Source organism: Pongo pygmaeus, chromosome 4, assembly GCF_028885625.2.
Source record: "Pongo pygmaeus isolate AG05252 chromosome 4, NHGRI_mPonPyg2-v2.0_pri, whole genome shotgun sequence".
Taxonomy (NCBI): domain Eukaryota; kingdom Metazoa; phylum Chordata; class Mammalia; order Primates; family Hominidae; genus Pongo; species Pongo pygmaeus.
In genome coordinates, this window is record NC_072377.2 from 130,859,680 (window position 1) to 130,882,879 (window position 23,200).

At 37.9% G+C, this 23,200-nt stretch overlaps 1 protein-coding gene across 8 annotated transcripts in view; it reads left to right on the top strand.

Moving 5' to 3' along the window:
- The window catches only part of GRAMD2B (GRAM domain containing 2B), a 130,279-nt gene that overhangs the window by 32,302 nt on the left and 74,777 nt on the right, over positions 1 to 23,200 (top strand). Inside the window, exon 1 of one of the 8 annotated variants that reach the window (XM_054488071.2) lies at positions 18,745 to 18,842. The exons of 6 other annotated variants lie outside the window; for them this stretch is intronic. In XM_054488071.2, coding sequence (XP_054344046.1) covers positions 18,763 to 18,842 — 80 coding nt within the window. In that variant the 5' untranslated portion in view covers positions 18,745 to 18,762. Of the gene's footprint in view, positions 1 to 18,744; positions 18,843 to 23,200 lie in introns of those variants that run through there. One more of the 8 variants, XM_054488081.2, reaches the window with a different exon arrangement.

Below are 23,200 nucleotides of genomic sequence, written 5' to 3' on the forward strand. Positions count from 1 at the left end.
TGTGTTTTTCCCCTCTATGTGTCCATGTGTTCTCATCATTTAGCTCCTAGTTATAAGTAAGAAAATACAGTATTTGGTTTTCTGTTCCTGCGTTAGTTTGCTAAGGATAATGGCCTCCAGCTCCGCCCATGTTCCTGCAATGGACATGATCTCATTCTTTTTTATTACTGCATAGTATTGCATGGTGTATATGTACCACATTTTCTTTATGCAGTCTATCGTTGATGGACATTTATGTTGATTCCATGTCTTTGCTATTGTGAATAGTGCTGCAATGAACATACGAGTGCATGTATCTTTGTAATAGAATAATTTATATTCCTTTTGGTATATGCCCAGTAATGGATTGGTAGGTCGAATGGTATTTCTGTCTTTAGGTCTCTGAGGAATTGCCACACCATCTTCCGCAATGGTTGAACTAATTTACACTACCACCAACAGTGTCTAAGCAGTCCTTTTTCTCAGCAAACTCACCAGCATCTGTTATTTTTTGACTTTTTATAATAGTCATTCTGACTGGTGTGAGATGGTATCCCATTGTGGTTTTGATTTGCATTTCTCTTATGATCAGTGATGTTGACCTTTTTTTCACATGCTTCTTGGCCGCAAGTGTGTCTTCTTTTGAAAAGGGTCAGTTCATGTCCTTTGCCCACTTTTTGATGGGGTTGTTTGTTTGTTGTTTGTTTCTTGTAAATTTAAGTTCCTTGTAGGTGCTGGATATTAGACCTTTGTCAGATGCATAGTTTGCAAAAATTTTCTCCCATTCTGTAGGTTGTCTGTTGATTCTGTTGATAGTTTCTTAAAGAGAAAGTGTTCAGTTTTTCCCCATTGTTTAGGATGTTAGCTGTGTGGTTTTCATATGGACTTTTATTTTATTTATTTATTTTTGAGACAGAGTCTGGCTCTGTCATCCAGGCTGAAGCACAGTGGTGTGATCTTGGCTCACTGCAACCTTCACCTTCCAGGCTCAAGCCATGCTCCCATCTCAGCCTCTTGAGTAGCTGGGACTGCAGACATGCACTACCACGCCTGGCTAACTTTTGTATTTTTTGTTGAAATGGAGTTTTTCCATGTTGCCCAGGCTGGTCTTCACTCCTGAGCTCAAGTAATCCACTCAACTCAACCTCCCAAAGTGCTGGGATTATAGGTACGAGCCACCACACCTGACTTTGACCTTTATTTTCTTAAGTTCCTTCTATATGTATTTTATTGACAGTTTTAATCATGAAAGGATGTTGAACTGTGTCAAATGCTTTTTCTGTGCCTATTGAGACGATCATGTGGTTTTCTTCTCTCATTTTGTTAATGTGTTGTATCACATTTATTGATTTGCCTATGTTGAACTAACCTTGCATCCCAGGGATAAATTCTACTTAATCATGATATATGATCATTTTAATGTACTATAAAATTTACTTTGCTAGTTGAAAATTTTTGTATCTGTGTTCATCAGTAATGTTGGCCTGTAGGATTATTTTCATACAGTGTCATTGTCTGGGTTTGGTATCAAGATGATGATGGCCTCATAGAAAAAATTTGGAAGTGTTCCCTCTTCTATTTTTTTGGAAAAATTTAAGATGGACTGCTATTAAGTCTTCTTTGAGTGTTCAGTAGAATTACCTATGAAGTCATTGGTCCTTGAATGTTTTTCGTTGTTGGGAGATTTTTTTTTTTTTTTGAGATGGAGTCTTGTTCTGTCACCCAGGATGGAGTGCAGTGGTATGACCGTGGCTCACTGCAGCCTCAACCTTCCAGGCTCAAGTGATCCTCTCACCCCAGCCTTCCAAGTTTCAGGGATCACAGGCATGCACCACCATGCCAACTAATTTTTTTATTATTGTAGAGAAAGGTCTCTCTATGTTACCCAAGCTGGTCCTGAACTCCTGAGCTCAAGCAATCCTCCCATCTCAGCAGAAGATTTCTTAATACTGATTCAATCTCTTTATTTGCTAGTGGTCTGCTCAGGTTTTCTGTATCTTCATGATTCAGTTTTGGTAGGTTGTATGTTTCTAGGAATTTCTTCTAATTTATCCAGTTTTTTGGCATATAATTGTTCATAATAATCTTTTATGGTCCCTATTATTTCTTAGATATTTGTTATAATGTCTCCTCTCCCAACTCTGATTTTAGTTATTTGAGTCTTCTGTCTTTTTTTCTTGGTTACTCTACTTTGTCAATTTTGTTTAACTTTTTTAAAAACCAACTCTTAGTTTCATTGATTTTTTTCCTTCTTTTTATTCTCTATTTGATTTACGTCGACTCTAATCTTTATGATTTCCTTCCTTCTGCTAACTTTGGGCTTAATTAGTTGAGGTTTTTTTCTAGTTTCTTAAGGTATAAAGGTAGATTGTTTATGCAAAATCTTTCTTCTTCTTTAACGTAGGCATTCATCACTATAAACTTTCCTTTTAGAACTGCTTTTTCTGTATCTCATAGGTTTTGGTATGTTGTGTTTCATTTTGCTTTGTCTGGAGATACTTCTTAAGTTATCTTTTGAGTTTCTTTTACACCCAATGATTATTTAGGAGTGTGTAATTTAATTTCCACATATTTGTGAATTTTACAGTTTTCTTGCTGTTATCTCTAGTTTCATTCCATTGTGGTTGGAAAAGATTCTTGGAATGATTTTGACTTTATTGAATTTGTTAAGACTTATTTTGTGACCTAATATGTGATCTATCCTGGAGAATATTCCATGTGCACTTGTGAAAAATGAGTATTCTGGTACTGTTGAGTGGAAAGTGCTATATAAGTCTATTAGGTACATTTGGTCTACAGTGTTTTTCAAGTCAGATGTTTCATTATCAATTTTCTGTTTGGGTGTTCTATCCATTAGTGTAAGTGGGGTATTGAAGTATCCTACTATTATAGTATTGCTCTTAATTTCTGTCTTTAGATCTGTCAATATTTGCTTTATATAATATATTTAGGTCCTCTGATGTTTTGTATATATGATATGGTTTAGCTCTGTGTCTCCATCCAAATCTCATCTTGAATTGTAATCCCCACATGTCGAGGGAGTCATCTAGTGGGAGGTAATTGGATCATGGAGGCAGTTTCCCCTGTGCTGTTCTTGTAATAGTGTGTGAGTTCTCACAAGTTTAAAAGTGTTTGGCAGTTCCTCCCTTTTGCTCTCTCCTCCCACCGTGTAAGACATGTCTTCCTTCCCCTTCACCTTCCACCATGATTGTAAGTTGCCTGAGGCCTCCCCAGACATAAAGAACTGTGAGTTAATTAAACCTCTTTTGTTTATAAATTACCAACTCTCAGGCAGTTCTTTATAGCAGTGTGAAAATGGACTAATACAATATATTTATAGTTGCTATATCTTTCTGTTTAATTGACCCTTTTAACATTATACAGTGATCTTTCACTCTAGAGACAGTTTTACATTTAAAATCTGCTTTTTTCTTCTATTGTCATTCCTGCTTTCTTTTGGTTACCATTTGCATGAAATATCTTTTTTTGGCCATTCACTTTCATGTATGTCTTTAAATCTAAAGTGAGTCTCTTGTAGACAGAATATTACTGCATCCCATTTTCTTAATCCATTCAGCCACTCTATGTCTTTTTATTGATGAGTTTAATCCATTTACATTCATAGTAATTATCAATAATACAGGACTCATTATTGACATTTTGTTAATTATTTTCTGTTTTATGGTTCCTTTGTTCCTTTCTTTGTGATTTGATTTTTTTTTTGATAGTGGTATGTTTTGAATCCTCTCTCTTTATCTTCTGTATGTCTACTAGAGGTTTTTCTCAGATTTAAAGACACACATGAAAGTGAAAAGATAAAAAAAAGATACTTCATTCAAATAACCAAAAGAAAGCAGGAGTAACTATAGAAGAAAAAATAGATTTTAAATCTAAACTTCATGGTAATCACAAGGAACATCTTATAATTATGTTATAACAGTTAGCTTATTGTAAGCTGATAATAACTCCAATTTCATACAAAAACTCTACACTTCTATTTCCCACACATACAGTTTATGTTATTAATGTCACAATTTATATCTATTAATATCATGTATCTATTAACAAATTATTATAGCTTTAGTTATTTTTAATATTTTTGTCTATTATCTTTTTATACTAGAGTTAGAAGTGATGTACACACTGCCAATTACAGGATTAGAGTATTCTGAATTTTACCACATACTTATCTTCACCAGTGAGTTACACATTTTCATATGTTTTCATGTTACTAATTAGCATCTTTCATTCAACATGAAGAATGCCCTTTACTTTTCTTATAAGGCGGGTCTAATGGTGATGAATTCCCACTTTTGTTTGTCTGGGAAAATCTGTCTCTCCTTTATTTCTGAAGGACAGCTTTATCAGGTATGGTATTCTTGGTTGGCAGTTTTTTTCTTTCAGCACTTTGAAAATATCATCCTACTCTCTCCTGGCATGCTAGTTTCTGCTGGTAAATCTTCTGATAGTCTTATATATATTCCCTTGTATGTGACAGGTAACTTTTCTCTTGCTGTTTTCAAAACACTCTGTCATTGACTTTTGATCATAATGTGTCTCCATATAATCTTCTTCAGGTTGATCCTGTTTGGAAACTTTTGAGCTTCATGAACCTGATGTCCATATCCTTCCCCAAGATTTGGGAAGTTTTCAGCCAATTTTTTAAAAATAAGCTTTCTTCCCATTTCTCTTTTCTTTCAGAGGCTCTCATAATGCATGTATAGGTTTGGTTGATGGTGTTTTATAAATCTCTTAGGCTTTCTTTATTTTTTAAAATTCTTTTTTCTTTCTTCTTTCAATCTCCTTGGATTGAAAAATAACATATGATGTGTCTTTGAGTTCACAGATTCTTTCTCATGCTTGATCAAGTTTGTTGCTTAAGCTCTCTATTGAATTTTTCAGTCCAGTAATTGCGTTCAGCTCCAGAATTTGTTTGGTTCTTTTTTATTATTTCTATCTTGTTGTTAAACTTCTGATTTTGTTCATGTATTGTTTTCCTGAGTCAGTAAGTTGTCTATCTGTGCTGTTTTATAGCTCACTGAGCTTTCTTAAAATAATTATTTTTAATTCTTTGTCAGAAAGTTCATAGGTCTCCATTTCTTTGGGTTCAGTTACTGGAATATTACTGGGTTCCTTCGGTGGAATCATGTTTCCTTGATTTTTTTTCATGTTCTTTGAAGTCTTTCATTGCTATCTTCACATTTGAAGAATCAGTTAGCTCCTCCAGTCTTTACTGACTGGCTTCAAGAGAGAAAGACCTTTACCAGTCATCCAAGCTAGAAATTTGCAGGGCCTCTTAAATCTTTTCTGTGGATGCACCTGCTCCACTTCTCTTGTTCCAACAAGGAGTGTTTTATGGAAACATCTGAATATAGACCTGCTTTACCTAGTACTTAGAAAAGTTTACTACCATATAGAAAAATGATAGCTTACATTATTATACAGTATTTTGGGTAGACATTAAATACTGTATCTTGAGTAGACCATATCTACTCAGGTTAGTCAAGATATCACTGTTGCTGATTGACTCAGACAATTAAATATTGAGGTGACCCTGTCATCTCAGGTCATATACAGGGGTCACGCTAATCCTAGCAAGTGACACAGCAAATTGGAAAGTGCCTGGTTCACTGGTAGGCTTTCAAATTCTAACAAAACAAACTTACTGGCTGAGAGTCTATTTCGTGACTGCTGAATTAGCCACAGGGAAAATCAAAAGCCTAGATAGGGAGCCCAGCTGAATTGGTTTTCAGACTCCATCCTGTTCTAGTATCAGCACTCACATCCAGTGCCTTCAATAGCATCCTTCCTTTTTATGTATCTGCAGGGCTTCTACCAGCATCCTCGCTGGGACTCCAGGCCATCACTATGGTTTCCTGTAACCCCACCCTAAGTGGAAAAAAGAAAAGTGAAAGAGTTTTCTCTCCAAGTGTACCATTCTTTTAGCCAATGCAGAAAGCCTGGCTTACTAAGAAATAAGCTCACTAATAATAACACTTAAGGCTAATGAACCCAAGGGTTGGCTAACCTAGGAAGCAAATACTACCTTGGTAAATACCACCTTGAATTATAAACTGAGCCTTCATTCCAGGTACAACACCAACCTCTTCAAAGAATGTAATTCTGCTCTGTCTCAGAGTGGGGTCCCTGCAGCTCAGAACTCAGTCTGAAGACTGAAACCACCTTTATAATTTTCTTATTTGATACATTATCTCTTTGACAGGTCCACAATCCCTTACCCACAATTCTGAGATAGAAGGGATACTGAACACCAAACAACTTTTATAATTTTACAAGCAGAACCTGAATTTATGTGATGTAAGGCTATGAGCAGTATCTATTTATCTCACTTTGTGGGAATAGTCTTACATTTAGCCAAAGAAATATTATTATGTTGAATTATGGGCCAAGGATATTATGTAATATACAGCATATGTGTCATATTACCTTTCTAAGATCCAAAAATATCTCTGAACTCCAAAACACATCTGGCCCCATGAGTTTTGGATAAAGGCCTAGGAATCTGTAGTAAATTCAGAATTTGTTCTAGAGTATTCCCTCTATTTTCCATAGGGGCTGAGGTAATTAAGTAGAATGTGAGGCTAAAAGGAGAAGGTCACATAAGGAATTAGAAATCTTCATAATGTAATGGGGAATTTAGTGGGAGGCAAGTATTTTTATAGAGCCAGGAGTTAGGATCAAGTCTTTCCAAAGCAATGAAGAAGATGCCATTTCCTCCTTGGCAGCCAGTTCTCCATCTCTCTGAATACCATTTGACTAATATTCACACAGAAAGAAATATATTTCTTAATTCAGTGTAGATGTCACCTTGGGATAGGAAGTACCTTCTCCACATAAACAAGCTTTTAAAAAATGATTTGATTCCCAAGCTAACCCAGAAAAGTTTGCTACTGGAGTAGTTAAAACAGTAGAATTTGCAATATGTGATGAACTTATTTTATGAGCAAACCTAGGAATCTGAGTTCTTTCCACATTACTCTTTATGTAGGAAAATATATTTGGCATCCTAATAATGAATTACAAAATGCCATGTGGAACACAATGCACTTCTACATTGGCTGTTGCCTGTACTATGCGGAGTGTTTTTCTGATTAATTAAGTCATCACTTATTGCTCAAAAATATTTATTGAGCACTTGTAGTAGGTACTAGGAATAAAGGGCTCAACAGAAAAGAAAATGAACCATCCTTTACGAAGTTTAGGCTCTAGGGGAAAAAAGAGCAGGGGAAAAAAGTTTTAACAGTTTAAAATAAATTCATCTTAATGTAAAATTAAGTATTTAATAAAGTTACACATTTTGTTGTAATTTTATTCAAAACCTTCCTATACTGAGTTTCCTCTTACTTAAGGCAACTTATATCTCCACACACTGAAAGACTTACATAGAGGAACATAAAACTCTCTAAACTTTCACAAAGGTCAGAAAGATTTTCTAAATACCTATAATTATCCCCCAAGTTCTGCTAATAAGGAAGAGGCTATCTGGAACAAACCAACTTATAAAGTTCATAGTGGAATAACAGCATCATTTTTTCAAGCATTAGATGTTGAGCAGTATTTAAATCTTAATATAGATGAAATCTGTTGTTTTAAAAAAAATCCACCACTTTGCCAAAAGAGGATGGAATGCTAAAGTCTGATAGCTATTGTCCACATTTTTAGAAAGTTTGTCACAAAGTTCTACATACCATACTTTTGAAAACAATTGTGGTGCTATTGAAATGCTAATGTTAAATTCTCTGAGTGGAAATCAAAAGACAATAGCTACCTCCCCTGAAATCAGGAAATCCCAGGATTGTACAGTCTCAACACAACCCAAGGAAATGAAACCCTTTTTGTGATTGTAATATCTGGTAGAGAGGGAAAATGTCAAGGAAAGCAAAAAAAAGTTAAGCCCCTTATTTTTCTTTGTGGTAGCTAGTAGAGGGAGTTAAAAGTACCAGTGTCAACAGAAATGGGAAGCTGTGGGTAGAAAGCACATATTAAGATTACTTGTTACCTTAGACCAGTTTGCATCAAGGACATGATGCCACGAATAGAAAGTCAGTCCATGCTTGATGTTAACCCCCTAAAGGAACAACAAAGAAATAACCAATTCCTAAGTGAAATCATGGGCATATGCAGCTACTCCTATATTTTCAGATTCCTAAAAGAAATAAGGAATATAGGGAGAAAATGCCAGACTGGAAATCAACAATCAGGATCCTCAAGAGTAGCAGATTATGACAGGGGAGTCTTGGATTCTATACTTGATAGAGTCGTTAACTGGGAAAATTTGGAAAGTCATTAACTGGGAAAACCAAATTCATCCAATAGGCCTTTGTTCCATGTCTAGAATGATTAAGCATTGATCTTGGCACTAAGAGGAGGAGAGGAAGAGGAGTGCATTACAAAGGTGCATAAGACACCATCTCCATGTCAACAGGTAGACAACCCTGTACACATGTAATAATAAATCACAGAAGAAGAATTATACAACATAATAACAAAAAATAAATCATGAATACTCATAGGACACTTTCTACAGGTCACATCCCATTCTAAAGACTCTCCATATTTTAATTATCACAACCACTCTTTCATTTTCTACACTGAGGAAAGCAAAGCTCAGAGAGGTTAAGTTACTTACTCAAGGTCACACAACTTATAAGTGGTAGATCATGGATTTAAACCCAGGTTCCAGAGGATGCTTACTCTTAACCACCCATAATGAAACATGCAAAAGATTTTAATCCTGACTATGACTGGGGATGCAGAATAAGGTGAGGAGGTAGGAAGAGGAGTAGAGGAAGCATCTGGGAAGAACTGGTAGTCGAGTTCTATGTTGCCCATTTGGACCCAATATAACCTCCCTGGATGCTGTTTATCTCCAAACAAATGGGATTGATGACATTATCTCTAAAATCCCTTTGGCTCTTTTAAGTACTTCTTAATTCATCTGTGACATCACCAGAGATAGTACATTGTGGGAAAAGAGCAACCTTTGAAAACCAACACAACTAAATTATCAGTTGTGTGATTTGGGTGAGTTATTTGCCATTCCTGAACCTAAGCTTCCTCAATGGTACAATAAGACAATCCTCACAGAGTTGTAAAGATTAAATAATCTGTGTGAGGCACAGTGCCTGGCACAGACGAAGCACTCATTAATTTTACTCTCCCCACTCCCTTTCTTTTTCTTTAATCGCATATAATCTCAGTCCTTGAATTCACCTAAGTCTACTGAACTAGATCATTACATGATTAGCTACACATTATTACAATACCCTTTGGGGGTAGATGGTAAAAGATAGTCTCTTTGAGGATATCCCTTTTTTTTTAATCTAGAAATTTCCAAGTTGCCATCCTGCTATTTTATATTAAAACACTATTTGCTTTTCTTGGTTCTTTTAATTATGCAACTCAACAAACTTAGTAAACAGCCACACGATAAGCTAGGAACCAAGTAGTAAAGTTGCATACCATTCATAAACCATGACTGATGTGGCCTAGGAGGTTTTCAATAGATATTACATAGATTTTATAAAGCCAAAGAAAAGTGTAGTTAAGAGTTTAAAATGTTCTAGTGTTACATACTAAAATAAATATTTGAATAAAAGTAGGCAGAAAAAGTCCTACCTAAAAACTCATTTGTCATAATTTGAAGCTTTATTGTCAAAGACTAAGTAAAGGCAGAGAAAAGGAGGCATTTATCCACAGAAAAAAAAGTAAATATAGAGATGAAGATCATATTCATGTCTAAAAGAAAAAAAAATATTTATGTTGTTGTTTTGTCCTTCATCCTATTATTTTACTAACTCAGAATACATTTTTTACCGGCTCTGGCTAAAGAAGTTTGAGGCTTTTCTTTTTACTTTTTAAAATTGATATACCTAATGTTAAATGACAAGTTACTGGGTGCAGCACACCAACATGGCACATGTATACATATGTAACTAACCTGCACGTTGTGCACATGTACCCCAAAACTTAAAGTATAATAAAAAAAAATAAAATTGAGATTTAAGTTATATATATTAAAATGCACAAATCTCAAGCATACACTCAATTTTTATATATGCATATACCCATGTAACTAACCACCACCTAGATCAATATGTAGAATATTTCCAATGCCCCTAAAAGTCCTCTACCCCCTTCTCAGTCTACAGCCCCAAGGCAATCCCTATCTAAACTTATAAATAGAGAAGATAACAAAAATAGAAAATGAAAAAGAAATCCTAAATTTGATTTTGTTATGTTTTCTGCTGTGTACTACTTACAGAGCTTACCTATTGGAGTTTTAGTAACCCCTGGATACCCAAGGCTTTAAGGAATTGGTTCACTGGGTGATAAACAGAAAAATCATAGCTGGGGGCTTCAAAGAAGCAGCCTTTAGGTTTTTACTGTGGAAAAGTCAGATTGCTGATGATTTCTTTCTTCTAGAGAAAAATAGGTACAGAAAGCATCTGGAGAAGTAAGCCAGATTGCTTTCAACCTCACTGTCAACAGAAGTATGATTTTCAATGAAGTTTGAACACAGATTCTGTTTTGTGGTTCTGAAAGCCAAGATAAGTAATAACAATAACAAACTCTGTATTGGGTCATAAAGCTATCTGCTCTGGGCATAAAGAAATGCTTCTGATTTGACAACAATGGAGCAGTTTTACTTGAGTGTTTTTCAAGTAATTGTGATAATTTGACATTCTTGCTACATTTGCTTTCACCCCACCTTTCTGATAAATTTCAAGCCATTTAGTAGGAGTAGGAAATACAGTGAGTGACAGAGGTAAGTAGCCTACTTGGACAGCAAGGCAGTCAGATCCAAGATTTTGGTTCATTAGGTGCCTAGTCTAAACAACTGAGCTAATATGATATTTTAGTTAGGTCCCTACTATAGATTGGCTATCAACAAATGTTACAGACAGGGACACCTGTTAAGATTGAAAAGAGTCTCTATTATAAACATGCCAGAACAGCAGGACTAAATCAAGACTGTCCTAAGCAAACCAGGACATACAGTCACCCTAGCTATCATAAGCCTCTATTCCATCAGAGTTCATACTGATTAACTCTTAATTCCAATGACTCTTTTACTACTTAAGCTAGAGCTTTCAGGGTGGCAAAGGCATCTTCCTTTCCTTCCGCTCACAAGAGGAAGAAAAAGCAAATAGACAAGAGAGATTATGGCTGAGATCTAGTGAGTTAAACATAAAAAATGGCTCAGATCTAAATATACAGGCTTAACTTCTGACAAGGATTCAGCATAAATAGGGTTGAGGATTCAGATGGGGACAGAGGTCACATCTTGTATATCTTTAGTAACTTCCTCTAGCACGTGTCATAATACTCCACACACTGTGGGTTGCCATTAAGAGGGCTGATGAACTAAAGGAGGGCAATATTCTCAATTTGTAAAACTACTACTCTGGCTAATAATGATGTGATGGTGGTGATAACCAATAATGGATATGAATTGAGCGCTATGTGCCTGGTATACTGTGCTAAGTCCTTTGTTTATATTATCTCTTTATATTCCTTAATGATTCTATATTATTTTTGTTTTTTTTAATGAGTATCTTTTTATTTTTTATAATTTCAACTTTTATTTTAGGCTTGGGGTACATTTGCAGGCTTGTTACCTGCACATTGCCTGATGCAGAGGTTTGGGGTACGATTGATCTCATCACCCAGGTCCTGAGCATAGTACCCAGAGGTTTGTTTTTCAACCCTTGCTCCCCTCCTTCCCTGCTCTATTAGTCCCCAGTGTCCACCGTTGCCATCTTTATGTCCATAAGTAACTGATGTTAAGCTCCCACGTATAAGTGAAAACATGTGATATTTGGTTTTCTGTTCCTGTGTTAATTCACTTAGGATAATGTCTTCAAGTTGCATTCGTGTTGCTGCAAAGGACATGATTTCATACTTTTTATGGCTGCATAGTATTCTATGGTATATATGTGCCATATTTTCTTTATCCAATCTACCATTAATGGGCACCTAGGTTGATTCCATTTCTTTGCTATTGTGAATAGTGCTGCAAGGAACATACAAGTGCATGTGTCTTTTTGGTACAATGATTAATTTTCTTTTGGATACGTACTCAGTAATGGGATTGCTGGGTCGAAATGGTAGTTCTGTCTTAAGTTCTTTGAGAAGTCTCCAAACTTCTTTCCACAGTGTCTGAACTAATTTACATTCCCACTAACAGTATGACAACTGTTGTTTTTATACACAACAACATTCCCATTTCTCCACAGCCTCTCCAGCATCTGTTGTTTTTTGACTTTTTCATAATAACCATTCCGACTGGTATGATACGGTATCTCCTTGTGGTTTTGATTTGCATTTCTCTGATGTCAGTGATGTGGAACGTTTTTTCATATGTTTGTTGACTGTTTGTATGTCTTCTTTTGAGAAGTATCTGGTCATGTCTTTTGCTCATTTTTAAATAGGGTTATTTGTTTTTTGCTTCTTCAATTGTTTAAGTTCCTTCTAGATTCTGCATATTAGATCTTTGTCAGATGCATAGTTTGTGAGCATTTTCTCCCATTCTGTAAGTTGTCTGTGTACTCTGTTAATAGTTTCTTTTGCTATGCAGAGCTCTTTAATTAGGTCCCACTTGTCAATTTTTGTTTGTGTTGCAATTGCTTTTGAGGATAATCATAAATTATTTCCCAAGGCCAATGTCCAAAATGGTGTTTCCTAGGTTTTCTTCTAGGATTCTTACAGTCTGAGGTCTTACATTAAAATCTTTTATCCATCTTGAGTTAATTTGTGTATATGGTGAAAGGCAGGGGTCCAGTTTCATTCTTCTGTATATGGCTAGCCAGCTATCCCAGCACCATTTATTGAAAAGGGAGTCCTGCCCGGCCGCCCTGTCTGGGAGGTGAGGAGCGCCTCTGCCCGGCCGCCACCCCGTCTGGGAGGAAGTGAGGAGCGTCTCTGCCCGGCCGCCCCATCTGGGAAGTGAGGAGCGCCTCTGCCCGGCCGCCCGGTCTGGGAAGTGAGGAGCGCCTCTGCCCGGCCGCCCCCTCTGGGAAGTGAGGAGCGCCTCTGCCCGGCCACCCCATCTGGGAGGTGAGGAGCGCCTCTGCCCGGCTGCCACCCGGTCTGGGAGGAAGTGAGGAGCGCCTCTGTCCGGGCGGCCCGGTCTGGGAAGCGAGGAGCGCCTCTGCCCGGGCGGCCCCGTCTGGGAAGCGAGGAGCGCCTCTGCCCGGGCGGCCCCGTCTGGGAAGCGAGGAGTGCCTCTGCCCGGCCGCCCCGTCTGGGAGGAGAGGAGCGCCTCTGCCCGGGCGGCCCCGTCTGGGAAGTGAGGAGCGCCTCTGCCCGGGCGGCCCCGTCTGGGAAGCGAGGAGCGCCTCTGCCCGGCCGCCCTGTCTGGGAGGTGTACCCAACAGCTCCGAAGAGACAGCGACCATCGGGAGCCGGCCATGAGGACGATGGCGGTTTTGTTGAAAGGAAGGTGGGGGGGAAGTGTGGGGAAAGGAAGGAGAGATCAGATTGTTGCTGTGTCTGTGTAGAAAGGGGTGGGCATAGGAGATTCCATTTTGTTCTGACTAGGAGAAATTCTTCTGCCTTGGGATGCTGTTGATCTATGGCCTTTCCCCCAGCCCCATGCTCTCTGAAACATATGCTGTGTCAACTCAGGGTTAAATGGATTAAGGGCGGTGCAAGATGTGCTTTGTTAAACAGATGCTTGAAGGCAGCATGCTCTTTAAGAGTCATCACCACTCCCTAATCTCCAGTACCCAGGGGCACAAACACTGCAGAAGGCCGCAGGGTCCTCTGCCTAGGAAAACCAGAGACCTTTGTTCATGTGTTTATCTCCTGACCTTCTCTCCACTATTATCCTATGACACTCCCATATCCCCCTCTCCGAGAAACACCCAAGAATCATCAATAAATACTTCATAAATTTAAAAAAAAAAAAAAAAAACCCAAAGCTCACCTAAATCTGAGTACCCAACAGAGAAGCTGCACATACATGAAATAGCAAATAAGACTGTATAATAAAAAGTGCTAAATTGAAAAAAAAAAAAAAAAAAAAAAAAAAAGAAATTAGAGTTTGGCCACTGGTTGCGCTATGTGCTCACACAGCCTATAGTGCAACTTTTGGTTCCAAAAAAATAAAGATTCACATGCTCATAAAAAAAAAAAAAAAAAAAAAAAAAAAAAAAGAAAGAGGCAAGGAGGGAGGGAGAAGGGAAAGGACAAGACAGGTGTGAAAACCCGAGAAGGGGGCAGTTTCCAGGTGAGGGGTCAGCCTGGGTGCAGGGGAAGAGGCACCTGCCTAATGGGTGTAAGGAATGGAGGGCTGGTACTTTCTTCTCCATGACCCCCTTGCTCAGAACGACCTATTTTCAGCATTTTGTGCAGACTGGCTTCCATCCATGCACCTTAGGCATTGTTCTCTGATGCTATCTGAGGCACTTGTCTGTCCTTTAAAATAGTCTCTGCATTTTTCAAATGACTGCTACCCCTGGTTTGGAGTTTGCTGTGATAGAACTAAAGTAAAATTTCTTAGTGACTCCACTGTTGCCGTGCCGTCAAGCATCTGGGACTGGAAAAGCCCAGTTGCTTGGGTGGTTGGATTCAGTGCCGCTGACCTTTTGTTTCCATGAGAACACAGAACATGGCCAACCAGCAATCTGGTCTGACCTTGATGCCTAAATTCTAATGAAAGAGCAAGTTGAACTACAATGGTGAGAATGGAAACTAAGAACATTCTATCCAAAATGTTTGAAAAAGCCTTGTGACCAAAGGTGAGTGACTCAGAGTTTCTCTAAGACCCTGAAATGGGTGATAACGTCATGTCTAACCTTGGGAACTGGCTGAGTAAATCTCAGTACAGCTGCTCTATGGAAGGTCTGCAAACCTTGTAAGTGGTGGTTATAAAGATATGGAGCAAGTTGGAGAAATTATTTATAATAAATTATCTGGGGAAAAAAGTCAGGAAAAAAAAAAAAAAAAAGAAAAGGGAGTCCTTTCCCCATTGCTTATTTTTGACAACTTTGTCAAAGATCAGATGACTGTAGGCATGTGGCTTGATTTGTGGGTTCTCTATTCTGTTCCATTGGTCTATGTGTCTGTTTCTGTACCAGTACCATGCTGTTTCAGTTACTGTAGCATTACAGCATAGTTTGAAATTAGGTGATCTGATGTCTCCAGCTTTGCTCTTTTTGCTCACAATTCCCTTGGCTATTTAGCCTCTTTTTTGGTTCCATATGAATTTTAGAGTATTTTTTTCTTATTCTGTTAAAAATGATGTTGATAGCTTGATAGGAATAGCAATGAATCTGTAGATTGCTTTGGGTAGTATGGCCATTTTAACAATATTGATCCTTCCAATCCATGAACATGGAGTGTTTTTCCATTTGTTTGTGTCATTTATGATTTCTTGTTGCAGTGTTTTATAGTTCTCCTTGTAGAGATCTTTCACCTCATTGGTTAATATATTTCTGGGGTGTGTGTGTCTGTGTGTGTGTGTGTATTTTAAGTGGGATTGCATTCTTGATTTGGCTCTCAACTTGAACATTATTTGTGCATAGAAATGCTACTGATTTTTGTACGTTGATTTTGTATCCTGAAACTTTACTAAGTCATTTTTAAGTTCCAGGAGTCTTTAGGCAGAGTCTTTAGGGTTTTCTAAGTATAGAATTATATCATCAGCAAAGAGAGATAACTTGACTTCATCTTTTCCTATCTGGATGCCTTTTATTTCTTTCTCTTGCCTGATTGCTCTGATGAGGACTTCCAGAACTATGTTGAATAGGAGTAGTGACACTGGGAATCCTTGTTTGTTCCTGTTCTCAGGAAAATGCTTCCAGTTTTTGCCTGTTCAATCTGATGTTGGCTGTGGCTTTGTCATAGATGGCTCTTATTATTTCGAGGTATGTTCCTTTGATGCCTAGTTTCTTAAGAGTTTTTGTCATGAAAGAATGTTGGATTTTATCAAAAGCTTTTGCTGCATCTATTGAGATAATCATATGGTTTTTGTTTTAAATTCTGTTTATGTGATGAATCACATTTATTGATTTGCATATAATGAAGCAACCTTACATCCCAGGAATGACGCCTATTTGTTTATGAAGAATTACCTTTTGGATATGCAGCTGGATTCAGTTTGCTAGTATTGTCTTAAAAATTTTTGCATCTATGTTCATCAGGGATATTGGACTATAGTTTTCTGTTTTTGTTGCGTCCTTGCCAGGTTTTGGTATCAGGGTGATGCTGGCTTTATAGAATGAGTTGGAGAAGAGTCTTTTCTCCTCAATTTTTTGGAATAGTTTCAGTAGGATTGGTACCAGCTCTTCTTTGTACTTCTGATAGAATTTGGCTATAACTCCATCTGATCCAGGACTTTTTCTGATTGGTAGGTTTTTTATTACTGATTTCAATTTCAGAACTTGATATTGGTCTATTCAGGGTTTCAATTTCTTCCTGATTCAATCTTGGAGACTATGTGTTTCCAGGAATTTAGTCGTAGCCTCTAGAGTTTAGTTTATATGCATGGAGGTATTTATAATAGTCTCTGAGGATCTTCTCCATTTCTGTGGGATAGATTGTAATGTCACCTTTGTCATTTCTGATTGTGCTTATTTAGATCTTCTCTCTTTTTTCTTTGTTAATCTAGCTAGCAGTTTGTTGATCTTGTTTATCCTTTCAAAAAGCCAACTTTTGGTTTCATTGATTCTTTGAATGGAATTCAGAATCTCCATTTTGTTCAGTTCTCATCTGATTTTAGTTATTTATTTTCTTCTAGTAACTTAGGGGTTTGTTCTTGTTTTTCTAGTTTCCCTAGGGGTGATGTTAGATTATGAATTTGAGATCTTTCTAACTTTTTGAGGTGGGCATTTAGCACTATAAACTTTCCTTTTAACGTTGCTTTTGCTGCATCCCAGAGATTATGGTATGTTGTGTTTCTGTTTTCATTTATTTCAAACAATTTCTTGATTTCTGCCTTAATTTTGTTGTTTATCCAAAAGTAATTCAGAAGTGTTTTTAAATTTCCATGTAATTGTGTAGTTTTGAGAGATCTTCTTGGAATCGATTTTCATTTTTATTCTACCACATTTTGACTATGGCTGGTATGATTTCAATTTTTTTTAATGTGTTGAGACTGAACATGAGGTTGAACATGTGATCAATCCTGAAGTATGTTCTATGTGCAGATGAGAATATATATTCTGTGGTAGATGGGTGGAGTGTTCTGTAGATGTCTCTTAGGTCCAATTAGTCAAGTGTTGAATTTAAGTCCAGAAATGTCTTTGTTAGTTTTCTGCCTTGATGATCTGTCTAAGGCTGTCAGTGGGGTGTTGAAGTCCCCCACTATTATTGTGTGACTGTCTACGTCTTTTTGTAGGCCTAGAAGTACTTGTTTTATGAATCTGAGTGCTCCAATGCTGTGTGGGTATATATTTAGGATAGATAAGATTTCTCATTGAATCGAACCTTATATCCCTAATGATTCTATAAAACAGTTGCTACTACTATTCCCATATTTTCCCATAGATAAGAAAAATTGTGGCTTAGAGAAGGCAAGTCACTTGTCCAAGATAGTAAAGTGCATGTTAGGATTCTCAGATTAATCTGACTCTTAACCATTCCTTTATTCTACCCCCCAGTCAGGACTCTCTTATCTCCAGGACAACTCCCTCAACTAGCTCAAACAAGGAGAGTTGTTTACTAAAAAAATACCATCGACAATCACTTAGACATCCAGTGCAGAAAAGTAAATACTGTAGGACCACCTGGGAAATACAGCTAAGAAGCCAGGAATCAAGACTATTCCCACCAGCTCTCATCACCTGATTCTTTGTAGTGTCTGCTGCAAATTTATACAATATTTTTTCAAAATCTGGGGGCTTCAGATTCTATAAGACCAATGTCTGTCTATTTCCAATGTCTGAATCACCCTCTGATAGGTGTCTTATTAGAGAGTTTATCATATATTTGTTGATATGGAATAAAGATAACTCCTTAATTTGATTTCCTCAACTACTACTAAAAATAAAAACTAAATTCTGACTTGAATTAGTCTGGGATCTTAACACAGAGGGAAATGTTCTGTTTTCATCTGGCATTCTTGCATGTTGTTGCTGAGACAGGGTCTCATTTGTCACCCAGGTTGCAGTGTAATGGCTCAGTCAGTCATGGCTCACACCAGCTTTGATCTCCTAGATTCAAGTGATCCTCCTGTTTCAGCCTCCCAAATAGCTGGGACTACAGGCACATGCCACCATGCCTGGCTAATTGTTTTAATTTCTGTTTTTGTAGAGACAGTGTCTCACTATGCTGCCCAGACTGAGCTCAAATTCCTGGTCTCAAGTGATCTTCCTACCTCAGCCTCCCAAAGTGCTGGGATTACAGACTTGAGCCACCATGCCCCACCTGGTATGCTTTTAAATGTAGAAGCTAATGCAAATTACAGAGCCCTATAGGAAGATGGTAAATGCACTTATCTTCTCAGGTGAATAGACTTCAATAACTACCCTCTCCTCATGAAATTTTTTTTAAGGTTTTGCAATTGGTTTATACAACATTTCTATGTAAAAAGTCTCCCCTACCCCATTTCTGTAGTTTGTCTATATAAAGACAGAAAGAAGAGATACTGCTATAATTATGCAACCTAGGGCCCTTTCCTTAAGGCCAGTAGTTCTATTACTTCAGTGCTGTATTCCATTAATAGAATCACATTCCAGTACAAAGCACAGAGCTTGGACTAGAGCCCAGTTCTCCTGACTTCCAGCCTAGAGCCTGTTCTAAAAGTTGTTCAGATGCATGGGGGATGCAGGAGGTGGACAACTGGGAATGAGTGGTTTGTGTGTGACCCAAAACAAAAGAACACAAAGCATCAAATGGTAAGCCCTTTTCCTTTCTCTCCATTTAACACCATGATGTTACCTGGCACTATATCTGGTTGTGGTGTAAGAACATGATGGTTTCTGAGTAAGGTTCTGTCTGTGCATGTATGTTTTGTAAATATCTGTTTATTGATATGTTTCTTCTACTGGACTGCAAACTCACTTATAGCAATCACGGTGCTTATTTATTTTTATATCTCCATCACCCAGAATATGGCCTGACATGTAAAAGGCATGCAAAAAAAATGTTTGTTGGAAGGAAGGAAGCCAGGAAGGAAGGAAGGGTGGGAAGAAGAGAAAGAGGGAGGGCTGCCCAATTTGCCTCAAATGAAGGTTCTATTTAAAAGATTCAACCAAAAAGCGAAAGTAAAATAAATCTGTGGCTACTTGAGAAAAGTAGAAAAACTTTCTTATTTGCCTGAGGAGTAGAAGTCTTCTGCATTCCCTTCTCTTTTGTTCCCCCTTTCCTTCCTTGTTTCAACTTATTAGTTTCAAATGATTTTTAAAAATGAATAGTGCTACATAGAGAAAAGACTGGAGAAAAGATAACGAAATGCTATAATAATAGAAGTTGTCAAAAAAGAAAAAGAAAATATATTTAAAAAGATGAAAAGTCAGAATCAGCAATAAAAAGTATACAATATAAGTGATAGAAAGAAAATATGTAATATACAGACAGTAACCATGATTAAATATTAACTACTTCAAAATGGTCTGTCAGTTGCAATGCATGGATTGCATTGTCAAAACATTTCGCACGAAGAAAAAGAACATGCCAATCATGGCAGGAGGAAAGAGAAAGGCCAGGACTAATATTGATGGTGTGATCATTAGTTCCCAAAACAAGGAAAGGAAGTAGTTGTATGAATGTTTCTCTGAGAAAATATGAGAGATTCCATAACCCTAAATTGTTTCCTGTGGATTATAAACAGTGATTCTTGGACTTGCTCCAGGTCTAAACTATCTGAGAGTCATGGGACCTTTCTAATCTGGTAGAGGCACTTGCACTCCACTAGGAGTCATTTGGTAAGTAGCATGAACCAAATATTTTCCTTTTTGTTATGGGGAGCAAATTATTGTCATATTTCTTTTTAGCTTACTTCTTTTCTTCCTGCAAAGTGAAGAAAAAAGAGTAATTATTCAACATTAGAACATCTCAGGTCAATAAGAGTTCCACAGGAGTATGGGTGAAACTCAGTGTTTAGAAACAACCACTCAGTGATTCATTCACTCAACAAATATTTATTGAGCATCTAACATGAACTAGACACTGTGAACACAGGAGCGAACATGACCAACAAGGTTCTTGTCTTTGAGAAGATTCTATTCTTGTGGGAGAGGAAAGATAATAAACCAAGGGACAGAAAACATTTTCTGTGAGATGCCATCCTTCTCCCGCCAACCTTCTCCCACCAACCTTCTCCTCCTCCCTTATACTCCAGGCACAGTGGAGAACACTGGCCTTCTTTCCATTCTGAAAATATGCCAAGCCCAGTCCTGGCTCAGGGTCTGTACCTTCGCTCTTCCCTCTGGCTGGCAAGCTCTGCAACCAGACCTTGACATTGCTTCCTCCTCCTCACTGAACGCTCAGCTGAGATGTCACCCCTCAAAGAAGCCCCTCTGATCATCCCGTAAAATAGGCCTCCCTCAAGCTCTATCCTTTTCTATTTCATTTTCTTTATATCTCTTACCCATTGAAACTGTGTTATTCATGTACTGACTTGTTAAATTCTCAGTCTCTCCCACTAGAATGTAAGTAAGAGCCACAACAGCATGAGTTTTACCTGTTTTGTTCACTTCTATATCTCACGCATTTACAACAGTACTATTAGAAATGTCCATTTACCCACATGCCTAATGACAAAGTATCCATAGTCAGAGGGCTTAATCTATTATCTGCACTGTGATATCTGGTCTCTCTAGATGGCCCCTAGTGAGTTGGTATTCACATCTTGTGTAGTTCTCTCATCTTGAATCTGGGCTAGCCCTATGGCTTACCTTTGATCAAGAGAATGCAGCATAGGAAAAGCTGCATGACCTCCAACTGTCTCATAGGAAGCCTCGTAGATTCTCCCTTGGTGTTATAGGACACATGGTCTGGAGTATGCCAGAGAACAAGTTAAAAAAAATCCAACTGTACTGAGATGGCCATGCTGTAAGGCAGCCAAAACTAGCCACGTGGAGCACTGCACAGACACTGAAATGCTCAGCTAGCCTTCAGCTCTTCCAGCCATCCCAGCTGAAGCACCAGACCTGGGAATGGAAATTCCATCTTGCACATCCAGCTCAGCTGAGTCTTCAAATGACTTCAAACCCGGCCTTTATCTGAGTGCAAATGCATGAGTGACCACAAGTGACAACCATTCAGCTGAGCCCAGTCAATCCACAGAACCATGAGAGGTAATAATAAATTATTGTTTTAAGCCACCAGGTTTTGAGGTGGTTAGTTATACAGCAACAGATAACTGCAAAATGCAGCCACCAAAGATAACTCTAGATTCAAAAGTTTCTTTCCCCACAAACATTGTATTCACACCTGAAGGTCCTTGGGCTTTCTCTCCAACACACTCTCCTACAAGATATGTGTCTTTGCCACCAACGAAATTTGTTTTGCACGTTCACTCTCCTACAACCCTAAAAGTACCCCCCTGCAAGTCAGGAAAACTGGATCTTTGTTCTCATGAGACCACTGTAATTTTGGCCAAGTCACTGAACTACGTGAAAGCTTGGGCTCTTCTCTGAAAAATGATGGTGAAATTTTAAATTGTGTTCAATGTGTGGCAGGCCAAATAGAAATTAAGAAAGAACACAAATATATTAAACAGATACAAGTAGAAGAGTTCTAATTGAAGCAGGACAGACTGCATTGAAATAGCAGCAGGAAATAGGCCCAGGAGTCAGAACACCTAAGTTCAAGTGCTGGGTCCTCCCCTCACTAGACCAAAGAGCCCTGGCCTCCTGCAGAACCAGCGTGAAAACCACCATGCTGGATGATCGCAGGGGCCCTCCCAATTCACACATGGTGATCTGTAACATTTGCCATATACAAAATAGGCATGCATTTTAAAACTTTGAGATAGATATTAATGTATTGTTTCCGTGGCATCATTTATTTTAATTCTTAAAAAATAACATGAACTGGAAGAGTTTTTTACGGCTTCTGCTTTCTCAATGAACCAGATTTAAATTAGTGTTTCAAAACTACCCTCTGGCCCCTGGACCAGTAAGCCCTTGCCATCTTGCCTGTTCCTCTGAGCATGAGTGCTAAGCATTGTGGTTGCTTCATCTCTAGGAAGAAAAATAGAAGATTTCAAATATCTCAATCTGCAGTATCACTTGGCTTTGGAAATATTGGCTTAAAACTACTCTACTAAATTTTTTAATCTTATTTTCAAAGCCCTCCAGCATAGAAGATTCCATAATCTACTAAAGAGTTCCATTCCAATGTTTCATGGTTATATTCATTGGGAACCTTTTCTTCATATTGACATAAATCATTCAACAAAGGTACCCATTCAGATAATGCTTCTCAACTTTCATTCTTACAATTTTTTTGAAAGTCTTAGAATTAAGTTCTTCGTTGTCACTGTGTGTTTCTCTTCTGAACTCTCTCCATTTTTCCCATTTTCTTCTTTAGATACTGGCTTTAATTGAAAACAGGAATGGTCTGAGAAGTGTTCCTGGAATTCTTTTACTTATAAAATATCTTTTATATTTTAAGTTACTACAGAGCTTCCAGGTTTCATCTTGATAAGGTCATCAACATCTTCTAAAACCTATCATCAGACAATATGCAAAAAATTACAGGCATGTGATGATACTTACCTATACTTATATTGGTTAATAAATACCCCATCACATGTTTTAAGTTAGGTAACTATAATATTTGACCATACATTGTGTATTAGTCCATTCCCACACTGCTATAAGGAATTACCTGAGATTGGGTAATTTATAAAGAAAAGAGGTTTAATCAGCTCACGGTTCTGTGGGCAGTGCAGACTTCTGCTTCTGGGGAGGCCTCAGGAAACTTACAATCATAGTGAAAGGCAAAGGGGAAGCAAGCACCATCTTCACATGGTGAAGCGAAAGAGAGGCGAGAGAGAGAGAGAGCACAAAGTGGGAGGTGCTACACACTTTCAAACAACCAGATCTCATGAGAACTCTATCACAAGACAGCACTAGGAGGGTGGTGCTAAACCATTAGAAACCACCACTATGATCCAATCACTTCCCACCTCCAACACTCGGGATCCCAATTCAACATGAGATTTGGGTGGGGACACAGAGCCAAACCATATCATCTTGCAACCAAATTTCCACTCAAGTCTCCAAACACATTATTTGTACTCTGC